We start from the raw sequence: 24700 nt of genomic DNA on the forward strand, positions 1-24700 counted from the left end.
ATTAGAAAATTCTTATAAATGTGCAAGGTAGAGGTGATATGAGTCTGAGGCCGGATGGTAGCTGTATGTGTAGAGAGAAGGAAACATATACTTTAGATGTTGTGAAAGTGAAAATGATAAGAGTTGGCAGTGGGTTGGATATGTGAAGTAAGAGAGAATGAGATGTTGAGGATGACAACAAAGGTGCTAGTCTGATGAATGGGAAGCCAATGATGCCTCAACAGTAATAAGAAACTCGGAAAGAGGAGATTGAAGAAGGAGAAAACAACAAGCTCTGTTTTGAACATGTTGAGTTTGAGATGCCTATGATACACCTCGTCTGAAATGTCTTAGAGGCATGTGCATATGGAGGACTGAGGCATATAGATGTAGGAATCATCTACTTACAGATGATAACTGAACCCATGAAAACTGATGAGCTTACTAAGCAAGACAGTATGGGAAGAAGAGAAGAGGAATCAGAATAGACCCATGAGTAGCAGACATGACCTGGATGGACTTTGAGAACAAGTGGTAGAAGAATCAGGGCAGAGTAGCATCGTGAAAACCTAAAGAAGAGAGAATATCCAGAAGTATAAAGTCATCAGCAGTGACAAATGCTCCAGAGAGGTCAAGAGGGACACGGATAAAGAAACAGCTAATGGTTTGGCAATTATGAAATCACTGATAACTTTGAAAAATGCTGTTTTAGTTGAGACTTCTCCAGTACAAAGAAAGCAACAGGACTTTTAAATTACTCCTAGATCTAAACTTTCCAAATATGTCTCTTTTCTCATGTTCTTTTTTTCTTTTCCTTTCCCTTCCCTTCCCTTCCCTTCCCTTCCCCTTCCCTTCCCTTCCCTTCCCTTCCCTTCCCTTCCCTTCCCTTCCCTTCCTTTCCTTTCCTTTCCTTTCCTTTCCTTTCCTTTCCTTTCCTTTCCTTTCCTTTCCTTTCCTTTCCTTTCCTTTCCTTTCCTTTCCTTTCCTTTCCTTCCCTTCCCTTCCCTTCCCTTCCCTTCCCTTCCCTTCCCTTCCCTTCCCTTCCCTTCCCTTCCCTTCCCTTCCCTTCCCTTCCCTTCCCTTTCCTTTCCCTTCCTTTCCAGACCAGGTGTCCTTATTTTGCCCTGGCAACAAATACAAGAGTTACTTACAAGCCTTATTGTACTCTGGTCAACACAGGAGCTTTGCTCAACATTTTTTTCCAATCTAAGCCAGTTCACCCCTTCTTAGGCAATGTAGTGGTTCCTCGCTCCCAAGAACTTATCTTACGATTGCCAAACTTAGTACAGACACTTGATTGGCTTAGCCCACTGCAGCTTAGGACTTCTGAGTTAAAGAGATCTGCCAGGCTCAGCCTCCCCAAAAGCAGGGATTGTAGGCATGCACCACCACACCCAGAAAGCACATTAATTTAAAGAAATTTTTAATCTCCTTGCTTCCATATAGTCTATAAGGTAGTTAACTTATAAAAATCTTGGATTTCAAGGAACACAAAAGTAACCAGAATAAGTGAATTCTCTTAAGAATCATTTTTCAAAACTGCTAATAAGGTTATGACTGTCTAGTCCCCATTTAAAAAGAACAGGAAAGTTCTAATTTGCTCTGGAATTCTTTCTTCATTTATAATTCATAATTTCTCAATGCTCAAGGGATATCCATTATCCAAGCAATATTATCATTGCAAAAAAAAAAAATTGGCTGTACTTCGCACTAAAAAATATAATCTTGGATAGAAAGCTGTCTATGCAAGCAGCAGCTGTGTTGAATAGCATGTCTTATTTATAAATAGCAAACGGATTCAAAAGTTGAGTCATATAATCAGTGCACTCTGAGTCATTGGCTAACGAAGCAAACACAGTACTTTCCTTGACAGCAAAAAGAGGTGTATCGAAATAGAGCAGGTAAACTTCTAAGAGCCAAAACTTACAGGTTAAAGGGCGATGTTAGGCAAATGCAAGCACATAAAAGAAACCTCAGATGGTCAGCCAAAGTCACATAATTTACAAAACAGTAAATCTTGTTGTAAACAGAAGCTATATCAATCTTCATCAGATGATATTTACTAGGTGACCCCTTGTTATAAGACATTATAATGTACTCTTACACGTTGCAGAAAATGTCAGTCAAAAAGTATTTGTCTTAGTAAGAAATATTGTATAGAACAAGCATTTGCCTGCGAGTCAGGACACCTGGGTTCTAGTTCTGGTTCTACCCTGTAAGTAGCAGTATTATCTTGAGCAATATCTGTGATCCTCAACTCCCTTATTTAAATCTTGATTTTGGTTTTCATATGATTTTTAAAATATATTTTTATTGCTTTCATTAAATATATCCCAGTTATATATAAAAAATTTAACATTCATTTTTAAATATTTTGAGTTTTAAATTCTCTCTCCCTCTTTCCCCTCCTTCACCCATTGACAAGGTAAGCAATATCTTATGTGATTCTGATACACATACACACACACACACACACATATAATGTATATATATGTATACATATATATATATATATATATGTATACATATATATATGAAGGAAAGAAAAAGGATAAAGACTATAATACTTTTTCCAAATGAGCAAAGAGTAGAGGTGAGGTCTTTTTGTTTGTGTTTTAATGGTTTTGGAATGTCACTATATTTTTTGAATACTTGTATTTGTTTCTATTTATTCTTATGTTAATAGGCCTGGAAAGTAGTTGGGCCCTGGAAAGCCTGAAGTATATTCCAACAGTAGCCATCAAGATAGACCAAAACTGTTGAATGGTATGTTTTAAGATTGAGTACCGTGCTAGTATATTTGGGAAATTGAGAGCTCAAGCCAACACTTGGGATTGAATCATTTTTACCAATCAGATTAATTAAATTTCCTTGCCAAATTGCTAGGCAGTATTTTAGGGCCATTAAGGTCACATTTAGTAGTGGTCAATATGCTTCACTAAGGCCCTATGCAACAAGGAGAAGGGAAGGGGTTAAAAAAAAAGTAGGTTAAAGGATAAAGAAGAAATGAGGAGAAAAGAGAAAGGGGAACAAAGGTTTGAGCTTGTCCACAAACATAAGTAGTCAATGATCAATTTCCTGACGTATATTATGATTGAAGGGACATTACCAGAGCCTACTCAAAATTACTACAAATCATATCTGAAATTCCCATCCATTAGTATTACTCCCCTGGCTTGAACAACATAAGCAGGAACTTTGTATCCAAAAGGCCACTAATAACTATATTAACTGGAAAGGGATAGGGTAGGGGCAATGGAAGCAACCTTCTCTTGTGATTTCTCTCATGTTACCATGGGTTTGATTATGCATATGGATTTTCTAAACTGGCTGTGGAAAACAAATGATGCCCATCATTTGGGAAATGACAAGACAAATTTTAAGGAAATAAAAAGAAACAAATAAGGAGGAATGCAGAGAAGTATAGCTGAACTGACACAGAAAGACAGTAGAAGACACATACATGCATGCACGTGTGCACACACACACACACACACACACACACACACACACACACACACACACACATACCCCTAAAATGAAACAATGAAAACAACATGAAAAGGTAGCTGAAATCACATTAAACACAACAACCAATATAGGTTCCAGAGAAGAAATGAAAAAACTTACTTCCTTTTACTCTGTAGGGAAGTGAGAAACTATGAATATTGACAGTTTTCAGATACAATGCCTGTGTCCACCAGTTTTGCTTGTGTTCTGTTTTGTTACAAAGTAGGATTATAGAACACAAGACATATGTTAGTCAACGGCAATGATGTTAAAACCATATAACATACACACAGAAAAGAATCACAAATCTAAAGCTATACAAGACTTCAGAGATCATCTAGAGCAGGGGTGGGGAACCCATAGCCTTGGGGCCACATGTGAACTGAACTGTGAAGTTTGGATTCAGTCAAAGAGCCACACTTGAGGACCTAGAGGTCCACATCTGCTTTATAAATAACATGCTCAAGGTCAACCAGGTAATAAACTTCAGGGGCAACATTTGAACACAAATCCTCTGACTCTAAACCAAAATTTTTAAAGCAGGTTGTGAATTGCAAAGGATTTCCATGTTGACTAGATAAAATAGAGACTAGCAAATTGAGAATTGAAAGGGGAAATTTAATTAACCAACAGAGACAAGGAGTTAGGCTAACAGCCAAAACTTAAAGAAGTTGAACTACCCCCAAGAAGAATCAGGGAGAACCTGGCCATTTGCTTTACTAAACAGATTTCTTAATGAGTAAGGGTCAATATCATGATACAGTCCTTTGTCCTTATCTGTTACAATATCTACCCACAATTTAATGTAAAGTTATCTGGGCAACAGGCAAAGGAATAGCCATTAGAAGGGTAAGAATAGTGGTGAGGGTTGGGGGGGGCACGAACTATACCAAGAAATAGAGAATTTGGTTTATGTGCAAGATTTGTTTGTTTATTTGGGCACAGGGGAGAAAAAGAGTACTTGCTTAAATTAAACCATTGTGCCAATTCTCAACCCACCTGTTATAACTTTGCAGAGTTCCTCAGTTATCCATGATTTAGCAGGATCACCAGAGTTTGAGGATCTTTTCCGCCTGACCAAGTGTTCTCGTCCACTGAATGAGCCCTGGGAATTATTTACTGGTTGGATTAGCATCTGTTCTCTTCCAATCTGGATATACCCAATCTGTATCAAAAGAAAAACTTGGATGTTTATCATAATCATTGCCACACTGTAGCATCCCAAGTATCAACATATAAACTTCATTCAACTTTTTTAAATGCTTGGAGTTTTCATCTCCTTTGAAATCTCATGCTTACCTCGCCCTCCAAAGCTGGTTGGCAAGTATGATTAACATACAATACCAAAAATGAAAACAAAAAACTGTGGGTGGTTAGAACTAGAATCCTGTGCTTTCTTCTCCTCTCCCCCCCCCACTTCAATCTGCCCACCCTTCAGGAGAGTAACTGCTCTTTGTTGTCTCTTGTGTGAAACTGCCAACAAAGCAAGACTTAAAAAAAATTCAATACTGCTGACAGCATTTCAAGATAGATTACACCTGCTCCTTTCTTCTCTTGTTCATAGCCCGCAATTTCACTGCTAAATGGTACTCTTTTCTAAATTAACTACCCAAAATTCCTTTGGAAGAGATTGACCTGGAAAGTACAGTTTAGTCTTAGATTTATTCCAGGACACCCCCTCTCTTTGCCCCTTAACTCCAAACCTGGCGCCTCCATCACCAAAAAGGCCACCATCACCAAATCACAAGGCTAAATCAGATGAAACAGCACCGTTTTAAGAGTTAATAAAGATTCCTCAGCCACACTGCTAATTTCTTCAGGAATGGCAGCCATTCAAAGCAAATGATATTGACTCCATTTTCAAGTTATTTAAAAAAGAAAGGTATCAACCTTCTCTGTGGGAAAAAAAGAAGCAAATCAAATGAATAGAGTGCCCTACCACCCTCAGCCCTAAAAGCTACAGCTAATCACGATAGAGGGTGAGACTGGTGTTTCTCCTCTGAGCAGAGATTCAAGGTTTTCATTTCATTAGAACCTGTGCCAAGAACAACTGAGAGATTTTACTGCACAAATAGAACTGTCTGAAAGCTTAGATTTTTCTCTCCTTTTCTTTGAAGTTACAACTTTCATTTGTTCACTCATACACATCAGGAAGATTGGAAGAAATGGGGGCAAGAGGGTACTGTAGCAGGATTTTGTTTGCACCTAAGGGAAGAGGAAGCTAATTTTAGAACTTCTCAATGATCACATTTTTAAAAGATTCTTCTTGTCAGAAATAAAATGACATTACAGGATGATGCATAATATTAATCAACCCACATGAGTCTATATTCAACTTATGTTCAATTGACTCCATTCTTTCCCATGTATTGTATGAAATTTCCATTACTGCTGTGAAATAAAAAACCATTAAGCCTAAAGTTTGGTTTCTTAGAAAATGTTTTCACAAATATTAACAATGCAAATCATTATTTATTGAAATATGAAGTAGTGGAGAGGGAACTGGGTGACAAGACTTGAAGACCCAAATTCATGTCCTGCTTATGATACATACTGCCTATGTGACCTCAAGCAAGTCACATGACCTCCTTTCCCCAGGGCCAATCTGCATTGGTAGAAAGAGTGTGAGGATCCAGAAGTGCCTTGGAATAAGGGAAGTGGGGAGAAATTTTGGAGCAAAATAGTCAGGAAACAAAGCCAAGGAAAATTGTGAAAAGGGGTGGCATGGGGTTGTTTGTGTAAAAGACACAGAGGTGTGAACGGAAGTATGTGTTAGAAATAGGTCTGAAATGGTATGTATCAGAAATGAAGGATAGTAGAGGATATATGAAGAGAATGTAGCATGAAAGACCATAGTAGAGCTAGGAGGAGCGATGACTGAAGTGAAAATAACGATGTGTCTGGTGAGAACAAGGACTCAGTGGTATGAAGCAAAACAGATGGGATTACTGAGAGCAACAAGCATTTATTAAGCACCTACTATGAGCCAGGCACTATGCTAAGTACTTGACAAATTTATCTCATTTGATCCTCACAATAGTTCTGGGAAGTAGGTGCTATTATTATCCAGTTGGAGAAACTGAGGAGGTTAAGTGATTTGCCCAGAGTCACAAAACTAGTTCGTGTCTCAGGCCAAATTTAAACTCAGATCTTATTGACTCTATGGTAGTGAACCCACTAGCTACCTAATAATCTATAGAGAATCTACAGCAGGCAGAGAAAGCCTTCCCATGGTCATGAAAGGATCCAGTAAGGCAAGAAAAACCCAATGGGCAGCTTACAACATCACCTGATCTACACAATGGTCCTTGTGAGTTTACTTTGGTTCTAATCCCTCCCTTTTCTTGTAGTGAAATTTCTTCATAAAACCTCTATTCATATTTACATCATAAGGAAACAAAACTTGTTTTAGGAAATGCTATCAATCACTAAACATTTATTAAGCACTTACTATGTACCAGGCACCATGCTAAATGCCAGATGCTAGTATAAACTATACCACCTCATTATAATACAGTTTTCAAATTTTCAGATATTTCTAATTTAAAATTTTCAGATAATTATATAATTATAAATATAAACTTGTCCTTTGGGCACTATTTTTCATTTGGAATGATTATCTTGGGAAGTGTCCAAAATTTGGGTGTTGTATATTAGAAACAAAAATCTAACTGACTGGAGATGAATGGTTTGAATAATTTAAAAGCTTATATACACTATGTGCTACATGACTGCTATAGGCTGGGGGGAGGGGACAAGCGGTGAGGCAACCTGAATTATAAAAGAGGTTGCATTAATGATGCGCAAACTCTTGAAAAATCAGTTAGTCTATCAGTACAGAAGAATTTAAGATCTTAAAGGACAGGAATCATCCCATTTTTTGTCTTTGGATCACCAGTCCTAACACTGTACTTTGCACACAATAGGCACTTAATATGTCTTTTAATGGAACTGAATTACAAAAGATGATGGGATAATAAAAAGATGAGAAAAAAACAGATAATATCTGATATTTGATCAACAGTGAGAGACAAATGTGGCTGAAAGTTGGATTCCCTCAGGAGATCTCAAAGATAGCAGAAAATAGCAGAGAGAAATGATTGCCTTCATTGGGGTTCTGGAAAGAATTAGCCAATGCACTAGAAGAAGTAATGCCAGATAACAGGAAAAATGTCAGATAACAGATGGATAAGTCCACTATAAACACAGCAATATGAGATATCATTTGTTCAAAGGCAGCAGGTAGATAAAGAGCTGGACACAGAGCCAAGAGGACCTGGACTCAAGATATATCTCTAACACAAACTAGCTGTGTTTCCCTAGTAAGTCACTTAACCTCTTAGTGTCCTAAAGCAACACTAAGACTGTAAGTTGCAAAGCAGATGCCAATCTGCATTGGTAGAGGGAGTTTCCTCACTGGAAATTACCTATAATAATAAAAACACAGTTTCAAAAGGAAAAAATATATTTAAATGTGCACACTCACATACGCATATTTCACTCTTGATCAGACATCAGTCATTATGCCTTATTCAAAAGAAACATGTTACACTAACTTTGTAAAGGATTGCCAATTTTTTACATTTCCTATAAGGAAAAGCCATAAACCTGAGGGGTGAGTATGGTGGAGGGCATTGAAGAAAAACAGAAGGAGAAATAGCATTAGTATAATCATGGAAATGTTCTCCTTTCTGAACATCTGACCAGAAGGAAAAGAAATGGCTAATGAGTACTAGAAATAGATCACAAATGTGACTCAGAGAAATAGGATAGTAGTTGGTAGTGGCCACTCTGTGCCAAAAGAGGAGCAACTGATAAATTCTTGATCTGCCTTCTTAATTATCTCCCTCTTTAAAAGCTGAAGGAGTAATGAAGGTTACAGATATTTTGGACCTAATTCTGTCAAGTAAGAAGGATCTGGTTGCTGAAGTGGTAGTGACAAGAAGTGGGAAGAAGTGAATACTATCCCAGAGACCTCACTGCTAAATCCCTCCCCCCAAGGAGATCAAACATACAAAGAAAGGTCCCATATACATTAAAATACTTATAACAGCCCATTTGGGGGGTGATAATGAAGGGGAAACAAAGTAGACCCCCATTATCTAAGGCATGGGTGGGGACCTGTGGCCTTGAGGCCACATGTGGCCCTCTAGGTCCTCAAGTGCAGCCCATTCAATAAAGTTCTGTGAAGTTTGGATTCCATCAAACAGCCACACTTGAGGACCTAGAGGGCCACATGTGGCCTCGAGGTGGCCTGTTCACCACTCCTGATCTGAGGAATGGCCAAACAAATTGTGGGTCAGAAATGTAATAGAATATTATTGTGCCTTAAGGAATATGCCTATGATAAACTGATATAGAGAACTCTCAGCTGAGGAAATTGTCTATACCAATGCAAGTCATCAACTTCTCTGCAACTCGATGTCTCAAAAAGTTGCCTAAAGCAAATAAATAAAACAAAAAGGTGGATCTTTTTTTAAAAGTTTTATTGGGGCAAAAGAAAAGTCAAAGAAAGATAGGACCACTGCTCAGAGCAGATGGGATAACAAGACAACAGAGAGAGGTAAGACAATCTAACTCTTACTTTGCTTTTTTTTTCTCTACCTTAACAGGAGGACCTTCTGTTGATTCTACCTTTCAACAAGAAAGGATAAAACCAAAATAGGAGATGGGTTCTCAGAGCTACAACTAGCAACTTAGTACCGGTGGCAATCTTAACAAATGGAGCCCAAGGCAAGTAGCATAAAAGAAACATTCAAATAAACTTATTATGAAACATTCATTTATGTTGGGTAAAAGACCCCAAGATGTTGACTTCTGGTGGCAGAGATCTGAGGATAATTCCTCCTAAAGGAAGAAATGGATTACTGTAAGACTAGAATGTGATGGAGCTTACCTAAGATGCAAACTTGGTACAAAGAAGTTTATCATCTGATGCCTTCTTATTTTAACTAATTATTCTGGTAAACTAAGTGGTAAGTGCAGATTTTCTAAGCTATTTTATAATCATGGTACCTCAGGACAAAGCCCCCATCACCTTGCCTTAGTAATGGTTCTTCAGGGACTTCAAACCCAGTATACATTCATTTAAATAGAGTAACTCACTGACTTTAACGTATTTAAGTCTCAAGTTCCAAACCAACTACATTCCAAGATACTGGAGGAGGCGGGAGGAAGGAGTAACAAACCCCAGACAGAACTACTAAAACACATGACCTTTGGAAAATTACACAGAAAATATGCAAAATCATGAGAAAGATACCACAGACATGGATTCTGGCAAGTGTATCAGGTTTCAAAAATGGGAAGAAGGTTGATTCTTCAAATAGTAGGCCAGTGAGCTTGACCTTAATATCTAGAAAAATTCTAAAATATATGGATAAAAGAATGGTTTGTGAGCACTTAGGAAAGGAAGTACTGATCACTTAAGAGTCAGAATTAATCCATCAAAAACAGGCTATGTCAAATGAACCTCTTTTATTTTCTGTCAGGATTAGTAAACTTGTTAATCAGAGAAAGCCACAGCCATAATATTCAAGATATTCTACAAAGTCTCTTACAATACCCTTGTGAGCAAGATAATGAGATACAAACTAGAATCTAGTATAGGCAGGTAATTACAGAACTAGCTGTAGAAATAGATCCAAAGAGTAGTGATTAATCCATCTATGTCAATGTAGATGGAGATTTCTGAGTGGAATGTCCTAGGAATCTATGCTTGGCCCTGTCCTCGATGTGTTTTTGTCAATGACTTGGATAAAGGTATAGATGGAATTCTTATCAAACTTCTGTTGAGTAATACAAAGCCAATGTACTGGTCTGCTTACTAGGTTCCATGGTAATACATGAATGCTCCACAGGTTGAAGAGTAAAAGAAGAATAATGTCACTAGGAAGGGAGGATCAGAATCATAGTAAAAAACAAGCCAGTTATCAAGCGCAAGTAATAAAACCCAAAGTGGGGCAAAAAGGGAAAGCTGTGGGAGATAGCATTATAGGCAGAAGCAATGCAGAGGCCAAGAATCAAAACAAGGTCTGAGCGAGCAAGGGGTGAGTTCTGGGGTTCAGGCTACAGGGGTTCAGTGTCAGACAAGCAAAAGTGTGTGGAGACAGACAAAGTTATCTTCTATTGCCACCACTCAAATTTATCTATGAGTGAGCACATGGTCTTATGACTGATCCTCAGCCAGCTCCATACTCTCATTGCTTCAGGAGAGGCTTAAGCTACAAGGCTTCTGTCACCACTACCCTCATCATCCTTCAAAACTACAACAAAGTCCATGAGACCTTAAGTGGCTGGGAGGGAACAAGCACACGGGATGACAGAACAAGTATCCAAGAAGGCTTTGAAAGGCTATGACAGTGAACTAAGGCAAGATGAAATTGAAGAGCCATAAATGTAGTTTTCAACTTGGGTTCAAAAAAATCAATGGTGCAAGGACAGGACAACAGAAATGCGACTACATGGTGGAAAACGATAGCTCATGTAAAAAAATAATCTGGAGTTTCTAGCAAACAGCAAGTTCAAAGTCAACAATGGGCTTGACAATCCAAACACACTGATACGACCTTCCTCTACAAAAATAAAAACATCATGTTCAGATTGAGAAAATGAGAAGTCTTGTTGGATTACCCATCTCCAGTACTCCATTTGGGGCACCACATTTTAGTAAGAAATGGCCAAACATGGAAAACATCTTAGAGAGTACAATCAAGGTGAAAGGGGGTTTTGAAATTTACTATAGAGAATCAGTTTTAGGAATTGATGATATTTAGCCTGGGGGATTATTTTGGAACACAATAAATCAAAAAGAATTTATTAAACACCTACTATGTGCCAGGTACTGTCCTAGGAAGCAGGGAAACAAATACAAAAGACAGCCCTTAAGAAATTTATATCCTGCTTGGGAGGAGGAGAAGGAATTAACAACATGTTAAATGAATGCAGACTATATACAATTAAATACAAAGTGACTTTATGGAATGGGGATCGGACTGTACAAAAACACAGAACAATGTTTGAGGGTCATGTATGAGGAACAGAGAGAAAGCCAGTTTGGTTCAAGCATGAAGAGTTGGAGCCAAATCATGAGGTCTTTAAAGACCAACAGAGGAATTCGCATTTTTGTCCTAGAGGTAACAGGGAGACGACCAAGAAAGCTTCTTGAGCAAGGGAGCTAACTATGCTTCAGGAATATTGATTTACCAGCTATGTGGAGAGTGGATTAAGTAAGAGAGATGCCGGATGTAAGGAGACCAGTATTATAATATCCTATGCAAGATTTAAGAATAGTTGGTGTGTTTGGTATAGAAAGAGATGCTTGAGCTGTTGAGGAGATGGAACTGACAAGAGTTGGCAATTGATTAGATGGGGAGGTAGTGAGTCAGACTGAAAATCAAGGGTTACTTGTAAATAGTTGTATTATGGACAGAAATAAGGAAGTTAGAAGAAGGGATGGGTTTAAGAGGAAATGAAAATACCTTGGGGACATGTTGAGTTTGAGCATACTATGATTACACCTGCCAATTGATGAAATATTCTATTCTAGTAGAACTCCACCTCTTTGAGATAGTAGGGGAGATTAGGGGTAGAGGAGAACTATGCTTCAATATCTGTTCTCTGAGGGAAACTTTTTAAAGCCTTTATTACTAGCAGCAATTGTGTGAAGTACACAATTGTTGGAATGCTTAGTCACATTAAACATGAACCTAATTATTTTCAATTTATCCCTGGCACTCAACAATTACGTGGAAATGGTATTTCCATTGAGTGGATAATTTAGCATGATGACAGTAGCATCTCAGATTCTGAAGGAACTTCTGAGATAATGTAGTTCAATCCACACCTGCACAAGAATCTCATCTGGGACAATACAGAGAAGTGGCCGTCAGCCTTTACCTGAAGATTTTTTTTTATAAGAATTCCTTAGCTTTTGAGACAGACCCTTCTACTTGGGCAGCTCTAATGATTAGAAAGTTTGTTTTCCCTTTGTTAAGCTAAAAAAGGAATGCATGCCACTTTTACCCATTTCTTCTAATTCTGCCTTCAGGGGCTAACAAGAATGAGTACAATACTGCTTACAAATACTAGCCCTTTAGGTACTTGAAGACAGCTACCCTATACCTCCTACACTGCAAATCTTTTCTTTTTCCAGTCTTACACTACAACCAGAGTACTCATCAGCAATGAAATTATGCTAGGGTGCTTTATTATTTTTCTTTGTCATATGGAAGAGTCCAATATGGAGGATTGGTGTTGAAAAGACTTTGATACAAAGACAAAAGGCATCAGTAAACCATTTTTTAAAAAGAATCTATGACAAATCAACATTCATTTTAAAAGATCTTGCTTCAGACAGATGTATAAATAGACATATATATATATATATATATATATATATATATATATACACACACACACACATATCTATATACACATACACATATATACAGAATAACCATTTATCTAAAGCAAGGATTCTTAATTTTGTATGTGTGTCATGAACCCTTTTAGCAATCCAGTGAAGCCTATGGATCCCCTTCCCATATTGTTTTTAAATAACTGAAGGAAATTCTAAACTTCAGTTACAGGATAGTGAAAATAAAGAAGTAATTTTTTTCATCCACATTCACAAATCCCCTGAAATCTATCCATGGATCCCAGGTCTAAAGAGAATGATGTTACCTTTAATCCTTTCTCTGTTGTGCTAGAATGTGTCTTGAAATCACAGTGTTGTTGTATTCAGAAAGAATGAATGGATTCACAAGATCCAATGCCTTTTCTAATGACTACACCTGACTCCATTACATTAGGAACCCATGAAATAGCTCTCATTCTACATGAAATATATTTTAAGTTCTTTGCTCATGTCAGGAAAATGCCTCTGCTAGAGGCCTGTGCCAGTTTTCAGCCCCAGCACTCAAAACTCAGCCAGCTGTTTTCAGTTATCATTTGCAGGCCTCAAAGCCAAGTTTGTTCTCACCAGGGTGAAAGGGGAACAATAGAAGCTAGAGTGCTTTCTTTACTACTGGTATTGTGCACCCACCATCTGGTGTCCCTTATTACTATTCCCTACGTTTCTGTATGTTGCCTGGCTGCTGACTGCTTTCTTCCCACTTCAACTAGCTGCTACTTCAATGCATGAAGGTCTGCTTGCTAACTGTATAGACTTTCCATCTCCTATCTTGCTGTGTTCTTCAGTATATGTGAATTCTTGATTTCTATTTGCTCGGCTAGCTGGAAAGCCCACTGCTGCCCTGACACCTCTTTTCTGCCTATGTCTCATTCATGCTATGCCTCCTGGATTGTGGTTCCTCATCCCATTACCTGTACTTGCTACCAACCTGTATCTAAGTCACAGCTCAGACAGCATATTAGATCCATAAACATAATCCCTAACTGGAATACATAGGTAATGAATCAACACATGCGAATTTTGTTTGTTGTAGGGGATCACATGTTTTTGCCACCATATAGAGTACAGACCATTCAGGAAAGAGTCATAATTTATATTTCTATATCCATAGCTAATATGATTTATTGAGCTGTCCACACTTACAAAGAAAATCTACTATACCACCAACTACGACACATCAAAATGTTCAGCAGCAGGAGATAAGATTAAAACAGGTGGTTATTTATGGTCAGAAGAACTGTATTCAGATCCCAGCCCTGATACATACTAATTGTAAAAACAACTTCCCTGACTTCCAGTTTCCTCATCTGTAAAATGGAGATAGTACTTTTACTACCCAATGCACAGAGTTATTGTGATGAAAGCACATGATAAACTTCAAAATGCTAAAAAAATAAATTAATAAAACTAATATCTTCAGTAAAGTATCAAGATAGAAAGTAAACTACCTAAATAATTAGCTTTTCTATGTCACCAATAAAACTCAACAGGAAGAGTTAGAAAGAGAAGTTCTAATCAGGATAACTAAAGAATATACAGAATATTTGAGAGTCTACATAACAAGAAACAAAAATGAATTATGCAAATATAACTACAAAATACTCTTTACAAACAAACAAACAAAAAAACAGACAAAATGGAGATCACTCATGCTTGTTCCATGCAAATATACTAAAAATTATAATATTGACCCAGCAATACTAGGACTATAGCTCAGAGATCAAAGAAAGGTAAAATAGATCCATATGTACAAAAATATTTATATCAGCATGTTTTGTTGCAGCAAGGAATTAGAAACTAAAGGGGTATTCATTGATTGGTAAATGGCTAGACAAATTATAGCGTATGAATGTAATAGGGTGTAATTACACCATAAGAAATGATGAAAAGGATGGACTCAGAAATTTGGGAAGACACATGAATTGATAGTGATGTAAACAGAACCACAAGTTCTCATTCTCTCTCTGTCTCTCTCCAAATGATAACTATGACATTGTAAAGAACAACAATTTTGAAGTACTTAAGAACTCTACAATGACCATCGCTACTCCAGAAGACCAACAATGAAGCATGTTACCCACTATGGGACAAAGATGAGGGAGAGTCAAGGGAAGTCAAGGGACAGCCTGAGATATACGTTTTCAAACATTCCCGATGTGTGTGTGTGTGTGTGTGTGTGTGTGTGTGTGTGTGTGTGTGTGTGTGTGTGTGTGTGTGTTTTACTTGACTATGATCATTTACAGGATCATAGGTTTAGAGCTAGAAGCAAGCTCAAAGGCTATTAAGTCTAACTCTTTCATTTTACACATGAATAAACTAAAGTTATCAGAGATTATGAGAAGCTTGTCTGGGGTCACACAGCTAGTAAATATTTTGAAAAGGATTTGAACTCATGTATTCTAATTCCAACACCCTATCCACTGCTCAACCTAGCTGCTTCATACAGCTTGCATTTTTGCCTTTTTAAAAAAAAAGTGATTTTAAAAAGAATTAAAATATTCCAAAAGAGGAAAAAGAATCCATAAAATATGTTGGAAACCAGTCCACTTTAGAACAGTTTTTCTGTGAGGTTATATGTTCATTTGCTTTTTAACTTTGTGTCCTGAACTTACTTTAGGGTTTCTATACCAGTTCAGAAGAAGGCTGTAAATCAGGTGCTGTCACTAGAAATATCACCAATCTTCCTGAAACAGTGCCAGCCATTTGCTCTAATGACAAAAATATGTAAGTAAAAATTTCATTTCATCACCACCTAACATTAGCCCAACTTTTTCATATTTTTAAGGAAAAAAAAACACTTAGAGCAGTGTAACAAAATCTCTGCCTTACATGTTACTGGAATTGTATAATGCTATCCTCCCTGCATCTATAAGGGAGCAAAATTACACAACTACAATCAATATCACCCTATGAAAGACTATTCTATGTATCCGCTTCACATTAAAGTTTCAGTAACCTTTGAACTTCAAGGCCTGATGACTTTCTTTTGAGAAAAAGCTGTGAGTCACTTTCTAAATCAGGGATGAGCTCTGCTCTTATTCTACATGGTCTACTCCAGTCACATATCTGGTTACAGAACAATGTTAACAGTGGTCATGGATTTGATCTCTAGGTGAACAGTTTACTTTGCAAAAAAGAACTATTCTACAATTAGAGTCCATTTTTTTTCTTAAAACAATTTGCTTACCGAATGCATGCTGTAAAGGGAATCAAATGTGAAGTGTTAGATGGTTCAATACAGCACTTCATCACTTTAAAAAAAAAAAAACAAACTTAAACATATTCTTGACAAGGACCATAATTGCTCAGCTCCCTCCAAGGATTCCAGGCGACCTCCTAACCTCCAAAGAGGCCTCTTAAATCTAAATGTATAGAGCTGAGAGCTCTTAATCTCAAATTCTCTCTCTCTGTCTACTGCACATTTCCATTTGGTTGTCATGGTATTGCTTCAAACTCAAAATGTCTTAAACCAAACTAATTGTCATGATTCTCAAACTAGCTTCCCTTCCAGACTTTCTTATATTTGTCAGTGGTACCATTATTATTTTCTCAATGGCCCTTGAAGGTTCAAAGCCTCAAGACCTTTCGAATATATGGTTCTACAGTTTTAGTCAAGGAGTTTCATTGTTGTTTAGTCATTTCAGTCATGTCCGACTCTTTGTGACCTTATTTTGGGGTTTTCTTGACAAAGATACTGGAGTAGTTTGCCATTTCCTTCTCCAGCTCATCTTTACCGATGAGCAACTGAGACAAACAGGGGTAAGTGAGCTACCCAGGGTCACATAGCTAGTGTCTGAAGCTGGATTTGAACTCATGAAGATGAGTCTTCCTGATTCCAAGCCCAGTGCTCTATTTACTGTGCCACCTATTTGCTCAAGTCAGAAAGACCCGAATTCAAATTTGGCCTCCAACACTAGTTGTGTGACCTTGGGCAAGTCACTTCACTTCTGTTTGCCTCAGTTCCCTTAACTGTAAAATGAAGATAATAATAGCACCTACCCCACAGGGTTGTCATGAGGATTGAATGAGATAATATTTGTAAAAAGCCCTTAGCCCAGTGCCTGGCATATAATACGTGCTATATAAATACTTATTCCTTTCACTTCCTCATTGCCTACTTCAGTTTCTCATCTGTAACATGGACATAATAGCACCTATCTCACAAGATTCTTGTGGGGATAAAATGAGATGACATACATAAAGTGTTTTGCAAACTTTAAAGTACTAAGTAAATAATAACTATATCTAAGCAGCTGGCAAAGCTTTTATTACCTTATCCCTTGGCTGCTACAACCTTCTAACCAGTCCCCTAGTCCCTACTTCTTAGTATCTTCTCCTTAGGCCAGTCCATCCTATCTATGGTAGTCGTAGAACACTAATTTCTTAATGTGGCTGCCCTACTCAGAAACCAATGATGTCTCTTCACTGTCCACTTGTTAGCCTAGTATTTAAGGTCTTTCACAGTGTCACTTAACCTCTTAGTGAGCCAGGCACCTAGTTAAGTCTACTAAAAAGAAGTGTTGCCAATATACATTGATGGAGGGAATTTTTTCATGGTCTGAATTCCCACCCTTCCCTAGCCAAAAAGAAAAATCAATATAGGTCAATAGTAGGCACATAAAATTAAGTGATAAAGTTAAATTTAGCAACATTCATTCCATAAGAATTTATCATTTAAAGAAGAAAACTATATTTGAGAAAAATCCAGAGTGCAATCAAGAATATTTCTTTTCCACTGACTCTTGCTTCTGGGCATTTCATCCATTTTAAGCATGCTACAAGTAGGCTGATATCTACTTTAATAATGTGTTTCTTCTTGCAAGGATTACTTCAGCTTTAGAATATTAGCCCTGCATATATATTAAATAGGTTTTCTTGTCCAGGGTACACTTTTATTTAAACAGAAATTTCTAAAATAATTTTAAAATCACAATACCTGTAATAAATTTGAAAATCCTCTTTAGTACCATTTCATTATTTAATTCCTTGCTGAATTCAAAATGTCATTTTATGCACAGGTACAGAATGAAAGAGATGGGGCTTAACAGTAGTTCATGTGGGGAAAAAAAGGCTGATGGATTTTAGTGGACAGGAAACAATAAAAGCAAGCAATGTAATTTGGTGTCCAAAACAAAGCTGATCTTAGTCTGATTAGTGGATTATAGCGTGTAGATCAAGAGAACTAATCATTTCACCAGTTTAGATGGCTTTTAGTGTTTGTGTTAAAGAATGGTAGGCCATAAGGTTAAAAAATTAAGAGGAAGTAAAATTGTGAAAGACCTTGAATATTAGGCTAAGGAGTGGACAGTAAAGAGGCATTATTGATTTCTGAGCAGGGCAGCCACATTATGAAATCAGTGCTCTAAGACTACTATAGGTAGGATTGATTGGCCCAAGGAGAAGATACAAGGGACCAGGAGACCAGTTAGAAGGTTGTAACAGCCAAGGGATAAAGTGATAAAAACCTTGGCAACTACTTAGATATAGCCATCACTTAACTGGATTTTTCTATCCTCTCTCCCCACCCCCAGCCTTCACAATAATAGAATGTTAAGACTAAATTTTACTCAGCTCAATGTGCTCATGCACTACTACTTTATAAATATTTTCATATTATAAAGTTCTAAAGGAATTATTGGCAAATCTCTTTTATAAAGAATAATAAAGTATTATGACAAAAATTTCGCTCTATGATAATGATTCATTAAACAATAGATGACCAAGTGAAAATTGAGTCTGACAACATCATCAACTCCTATCTAGGCCCCTATTCTCCCTTCAATTTTCTGCACAACCTGCTTTCTTTCAGGAATTGGAGTTTAGCTCAAGAAACTGGGGGACCAAGGGTGAGACCAAGTTTAACCAACCACCCCACCCAAAAGTACAGTAGGGGGCTGCAGAGCTTTGCCCTGGCACAGATTCTCAATTCAGCGACTGAAGCTGAAGATGTGAGTAAATCAAAGAAAGCACTCATCAGTATCAAAAATTATTGCAAATCTAATTCTATGACAACTGCAAGCAAAGACTGAAAGAAAAAAAAATGAATTCTCCACAAAGACTACATGACTGCCTAGAATAAATGAAGGATGAGTTGAAAGAAAGAATGAAAGAATGGAAGGAAGGAACTCCTAGGGTTGGCCTCCCCCTGGATCTTTGAGGTTTGGAGCACTGGGGCTTCAAGGTCCTTTGTGGCATCTCAGGATAGAGTGTTGGATACTTGGCCTGGGCTGAATGCTGCGGTACCATTCTGGTCACTGTCTGATACCCTTCCTCAGGGTTCCCATGGTCCCTACCAAGGTGATATCTGTCTACCATTGAGCTTTGGAAGGAAGGAAGAAAGGAAGGAATGATAGAAGGAAGGAAAGAAGGAAAATGGGAAAGAAGGAAGGAAGGAAGGAAGTCATTTGAGGGAAGAATTAGAAGAAAAATAAGTTTCTTAGGAGAGACAGCAGTAAACCTTACTTAAGAAATGGAATCTCTAAAAACTAGAATATGCCAGAGACTAATAATTTTATGATACAGCATGAAATATTAAAGTAAAATCAAAAGACTGAAGAAATAGAAAATGGAAGATACAAAACGTAAAAAAGAAAAAGACCTAACCTGGAAAATTGATCGAAGAGAGATAACTCAAGAATCATTAAAATATTCAAAAGCTATAATAAAACAAAACCTCTAAATACTATTTTTCAAGAAATCATAAATAGACAACAGGGCAAAGACATAATGAATCCATTGATCACTTCCTGAAAAGACCCTAAAAGGAAAAGTCCCAGAAATGTCACAGCCAAAATCGAGAGCTCCCACATAAAAGAAAAAATACTACAAAACATCCAGGAAAAAAAGCAATTCAAGTTAGCATTTATATAACACTTTTCAGTTTGCAAAATTTTTACATATATTATTTCATTTGATTCTTATAACAAACCCTGTGAGGTAGGTGCTATTATTATCCTCATTTTATAGTTGATGAAATTGAAGCTGAGAAAGGTTAAAAAGACTTTCCCTGAGTCATACAGCTAGTAACTGTAAGAGGCATAATTTGTACGCAGGCCTTCCTTATTCTTCAAGCAGTCTTAATCACTGCTCCACTTAGGTGTCTAACAGTAATAACAAGAAACTACAGTCAGGATCTCACAAGACCGGCAGCTTCCATTATAAATGAGAAGAGATCTTGGAACGCAATATTTTAAAAAAGCAAAACACATGATTACAACCAAAAATAACTTAGCTTGTAAAGTTGAATATAATTCTGTGGTTAGGGTGGGGGAGAAGTGAGATATACTTTTAATGGAATAAAGGGCTTTCAAGCATTTCTGATAAAAAGACCAGAACTGAATAAGAACTTTGATATTTAAACACAAGAATCCAGAGAAACTTACAAAGGTAAATTTATTTGACTAATTAGAAGCTATATGTTGCTGCAGTCCTAACATCTAGTATGGGAAGAAGAAACAAGTGTCCCTCCAGAACTTTAATATCTTCAAAGGGTACTTAAGGAATTAAATAGGAAAAGCATAGGGCCTGGGGAGTAGATTGGCTCTGTTCTGGGGTCTTAAGAGGGGAAAACAAACAAGGGTAAAAGGAGAAATACACTATATAGAGGGGAGGAACTTATCTTTCATAATACGGAGAATTGCAACAGAATACAAACATGGATAAAGGGATGGAAGGTGGGTATCACATGAGCCTCACTGTTATCTGAAATGAACAAAGGATTGTTGAAATACACACACACACACACACACACACACACACACACCAATTTGGTGTAGAAATACATCAAAAAAAAAAAAACAGGGATGGCAGCCAGGTTAAGAGGAAAGAAAATACCAGTTAGGGAATAGTCACAAAACACACTTTCTTATCCTGAAGGGGAAATTAAAAGGTTGGAGAGAAAAAAACTTTATAATCTGAGAGAGGAATAATTGAACAAATTGGAGTATATGTATGTAGTGGAATATTATTCCACCATAAGAAGTAATACAAGAGATTATTTCAGAGAATTCTGTGTAGTACAAATGAGCAGAACCAGAACAATTTATGCAGGGACAGCATAAAATGTAGAAAAAAACAGCTTTGAAATATTTAAGAATTCTACAGGGGCAGTAGGTGGCACAGTGGATAAAGCACAAGCCCTGAAGTCAGGAGAACCTGAGTTCAAATCCAGCCTCAGACCAAACACTTGACACTTACTAGCTGTGTGACCCTGGGCAAGTCACTTAGCCCCAATTGCCTTAAAAAAATGGAAATGAAATATTTAAGAATTCTGATCAAAGCAATGACAAACCATGTTTGCTAAAAAAAAGTTATGATGACATACAAGTTACTTTTTGACACAGGTGATAAACATGAGGTACGGAGACATACAATATTGGGCATGACCATCGTATGGATTCATTTTGCTCACCCATTATGCTTTTTTGATAGAGGGTTCTCCCTCCCTTTCTTTCCCTTGGTTAATTGGAGGGGTCCGAGTGTGTAGGAGAAGGGGGAGAAGTGGGTAGCAATAGGGTTGGGGAAAAAAGAGGACCACTGAAACATTTTAAAATTCATAGAAGGGAACAGAAGGACATTCAGAAGGAAGCACAGACAAGGGCTGTTTTTAAAGTAATATACAGAATACATAATTTTTAAAGCAATTCAGTGTAAAATAGTGATTCACAGTTTCATACAGAATCTTCCTTCTGCATTCTGTACATAAGAAAATACTCTTTTTTTGGTATCTTAAATTTTTTGAAACAAATTTAACGTTCACTTCAATGAAGAATGGCTCAAATATTCAGGATAAGGCCCAGGCCTATAATTTTAATGGTACAGGAAACTCACAGAAGAGGAAGTTCACTGTACCCATGCAGGCTGGCACCTTCTTTGAAACTTAGAGTCTTACAGAGTTGCTACAGAGCATAAGTGTCTTACAGACACTTACAGAGCATAAGTGTCAAACACAAGACTGGGCATGGCCTGCAACACTCCTGAGAGTTCCCAAAATAAATAAAAATACAATAGAATATAGCTAATGTTAATACATGGCCTATGGTGATCCTTACATAAGGTTTAGTGGCCCTGCTTCTATTTGAGTTTGACACAACTGGCCTAGAGAAGTGAGAAATTAAGTGACTTTCCCAGGGTCCAAGGGATGTATCAGAGGTGAGACTTAAACCTAGCTCTTTCTGACTCTAAGTGCTCCTCTTATCCCATAACAGCACATTGCCTCTCAGTCCAAATATTAAAAAAAAAATGATGTCTCCTTGAGTTGGGCAGGAAGTGAATGCGCTTTTGGACTTTTATGAAATTCTATGGTTCGGGATGTACTTGTCCAGTTCTCTAACCACTGTTTCAAACAGTGGTTTCAGCAGAGCAGAATGGAATGTATTATTATGCTCTCTCATTTGTGTAATCTTTCCAAAGCTGGCCAACATTTATCCAAACAGAAATGGTCACCACACAATGTCCTAAACAGAACTGAAGGGAGTCTTCTGAAACTGTGCTTATTTCTCTTTGTGTGATTAGACAGGAAAAGAAAAAAATTCTTCTTACTGTGTTAATTAAGAGGGGTGATGCACAGGGCAAAATACTTTTCATTTATTCCTTAAAATTTAACCTCTCACCTTGCTCCATTACATGAAAGGAAGCTTCCTATTTTAATTTTTTCAGTCTTTATGTGGAAGGTTTCCCAACCTCAATTATTTATTACACATACAGGAAGAAGGGGTACTAAACTTGAATGATTTAAAATTATATTATTGCAGAAACTTTTTTTTCAGTGCTTCCAAACATTAGGAGTGAATGTAGCAGGGATTCTTCTACCTTTCTTGGTTCTGAGAAAATTTAGGTAAATAGGTAAAGAACAAAGAGAAACCAGAAACCAAGTCACAGAGGCATTTCAGAATGAGTCACTATTGTAAGAACTCCCCACGTCACTCAACATATCAGCTCTATTATCCAAAGCATGTCAGCTGAAGGATGGCAAGAGAAGTGAAGGTAGGGAAGGTAGTAAAGCAAAAGCGGTTGAGGCAAACTATTTATCTCTAATCCTCTAGAACACTGATGCACCTTTGATCTATCTCCAGTCTCAGATAATAACACTATCTGGAGACAAACACATTTTCATTTTTTAAAAAAATTGAACCTGATTTCCCTTGAACTGGAAGCCAGTATTCTCCACAAAGCTATGCTATTCTCTATCTCCACTCTCTCCTCTTTCTTGCTTTCAATGATAGCTATTGCCTGGATTTACTAGATTTGTAATGTTATTGTACTTCATTACTGCATGTAGGGAAAGTTTTCATTACTTCATTACTGCATGCAGGGAATGTCTCTAAAAATTCAGACCATGCTCACCTATCATTGTTCAAAATGACCAGCCAACTAAAGCAGGCAAGTGTGTAACTCTTTTCATATACTCCCTTTGGTTTAGCCTAATCCAATAACATTACTATTTAAATCCTTTTTCTACCTATGTACTTTCCATCAGTACAAACATTAATTGAAATGTAATTATAATTAATTTCAACATCAAGGGGCCTTTGAACTCACATAAAATAATGTGCTACAGATTACAATTTTTTTTCATTAGGTTAATTTCTTTTCTATTCTTTTCAAGTGTTTTCAGTTACATTTATGCCCATATCTCAAGTGACAAAATAGAGCTCATTTCCAGATTACTGAACTCTCCCCCTTCATTTATCTATATTTTGAGAAGTTTTTAAAATCTCTGACGCTTGTGGATAAGTTTAACAAGGTATGCTAAATAGGAAAAGTGGATGGTTGTCTGTGATTTACAGGCTGTTTTCACTGTCAATCAGTAACTTATAGAATTCAGTATTTTGGACATAATCCTTTATCTAAGGCACAGCGCCTCCACATGGTACCAAGGAAAAGAACAATCCTTTTGAAAATAACTACAAATTAAATTACTTTTACTTCAATTTTGTTCTATAATGGAAAAGGGTGCTTACTGTCTGTGTAATTATTTTTAAAGACCATTGTCTATATTTTCTCACTGTAGAACTATAGTTCTATATAATAGATAATAAACTTAAAAATATAAACACTAATCTTTACAGCCACTTATTAAATTGACGTAAAAACATTTGGGCTGATTCAAAAGGGAAGGACAATTCAGACCTTTAAACATTTTGGCAAAGGTAGGTTAAATAGTGAGAAGACAACATTTCCTCTATATACATGATAAATTCTCAATCCATGTCATGAGATGAGTGGTGCTTTTTCATTTGTCCCATGAGTAACCATGTCCATTTAATCTATGCCTTATTTGCTCCCCTCTGCTGTTATAAATCCACTTTCCTAGTAACACTTACACCCTGATCAAGCACTCTTTCAATTATTTATTTCCAGTACCCAGTTCCCAGGCCAATTCTAGGCCATGAATGATTCAGCTAAACAGAATATCAATGACAAGACTTGTGGCCTACAAGATCATATCCTGCCCTAGACTCAAAACATGACTGACTAGGAAACTCCTGAATTCCAGTCTCCAGGGACACTTTCTCCCCCAATCTTCTCCCCTCCCCTGCCTCAACCCTATCCCAAGCATTATCATTACTGCTGAAGGAACAAAGAACATAATTATTTTCTTTTTTCAATCCATGGGAAAGATCACTTCCATTAAACCTAGATAGGTTTTCAGCAATATCCAAAGGGTGCTGACCACAGATTATTTAAGGGAGAAAAGTTATTGGATAAATATATAGAGGACAAGGGCAGGGGAATAAAAACCACACAGAACAAACAAACAAAACAAAACAAAACAAAAAACCCAACTCTTTTCGT

General features: G+C 37.1%; 1 protein-coding gene across 1 annotated transcript in view; it reads right to left on the reverse strand.

Moving 5' to 3' along the window:
• Window positions 1-24700, reverse strand: part of ADAMTS17 (ADAM metallopeptidase with thrombospondin type 1 motif 17) — a 485504-nt gene that overhangs the window by 457911 nt on the left and 2893 nt on the right. The window contains exon 3 of the mRNA XM_020963836.2: window positions 4489-4654. Coding sequence (XP_020819495.1) covers window positions 4489-4654 — 166 coding nt within the window. The remainder of the gene's footprint in view (window positions 1-4488; window positions 4655-24700) is intronic.

This window comes from Phascolarctos cinereus, unplaced genomic scaffold (genome assembly GCF_003287225.1).
Source record: "Phascolarctos cinereus isolate Bilbo 61053 unplaced genomic scaffold, phaCin_HiC Scaffold_3;HRSCAF=262, whole genome shotgun sequence".
Taxonomy (NCBI): Eukaryota; Metazoa; Chordata; class Mammalia; order Diprotodontia; family Phascolarctidae; genus Phascolarctos; species Phascolarctos cinereus.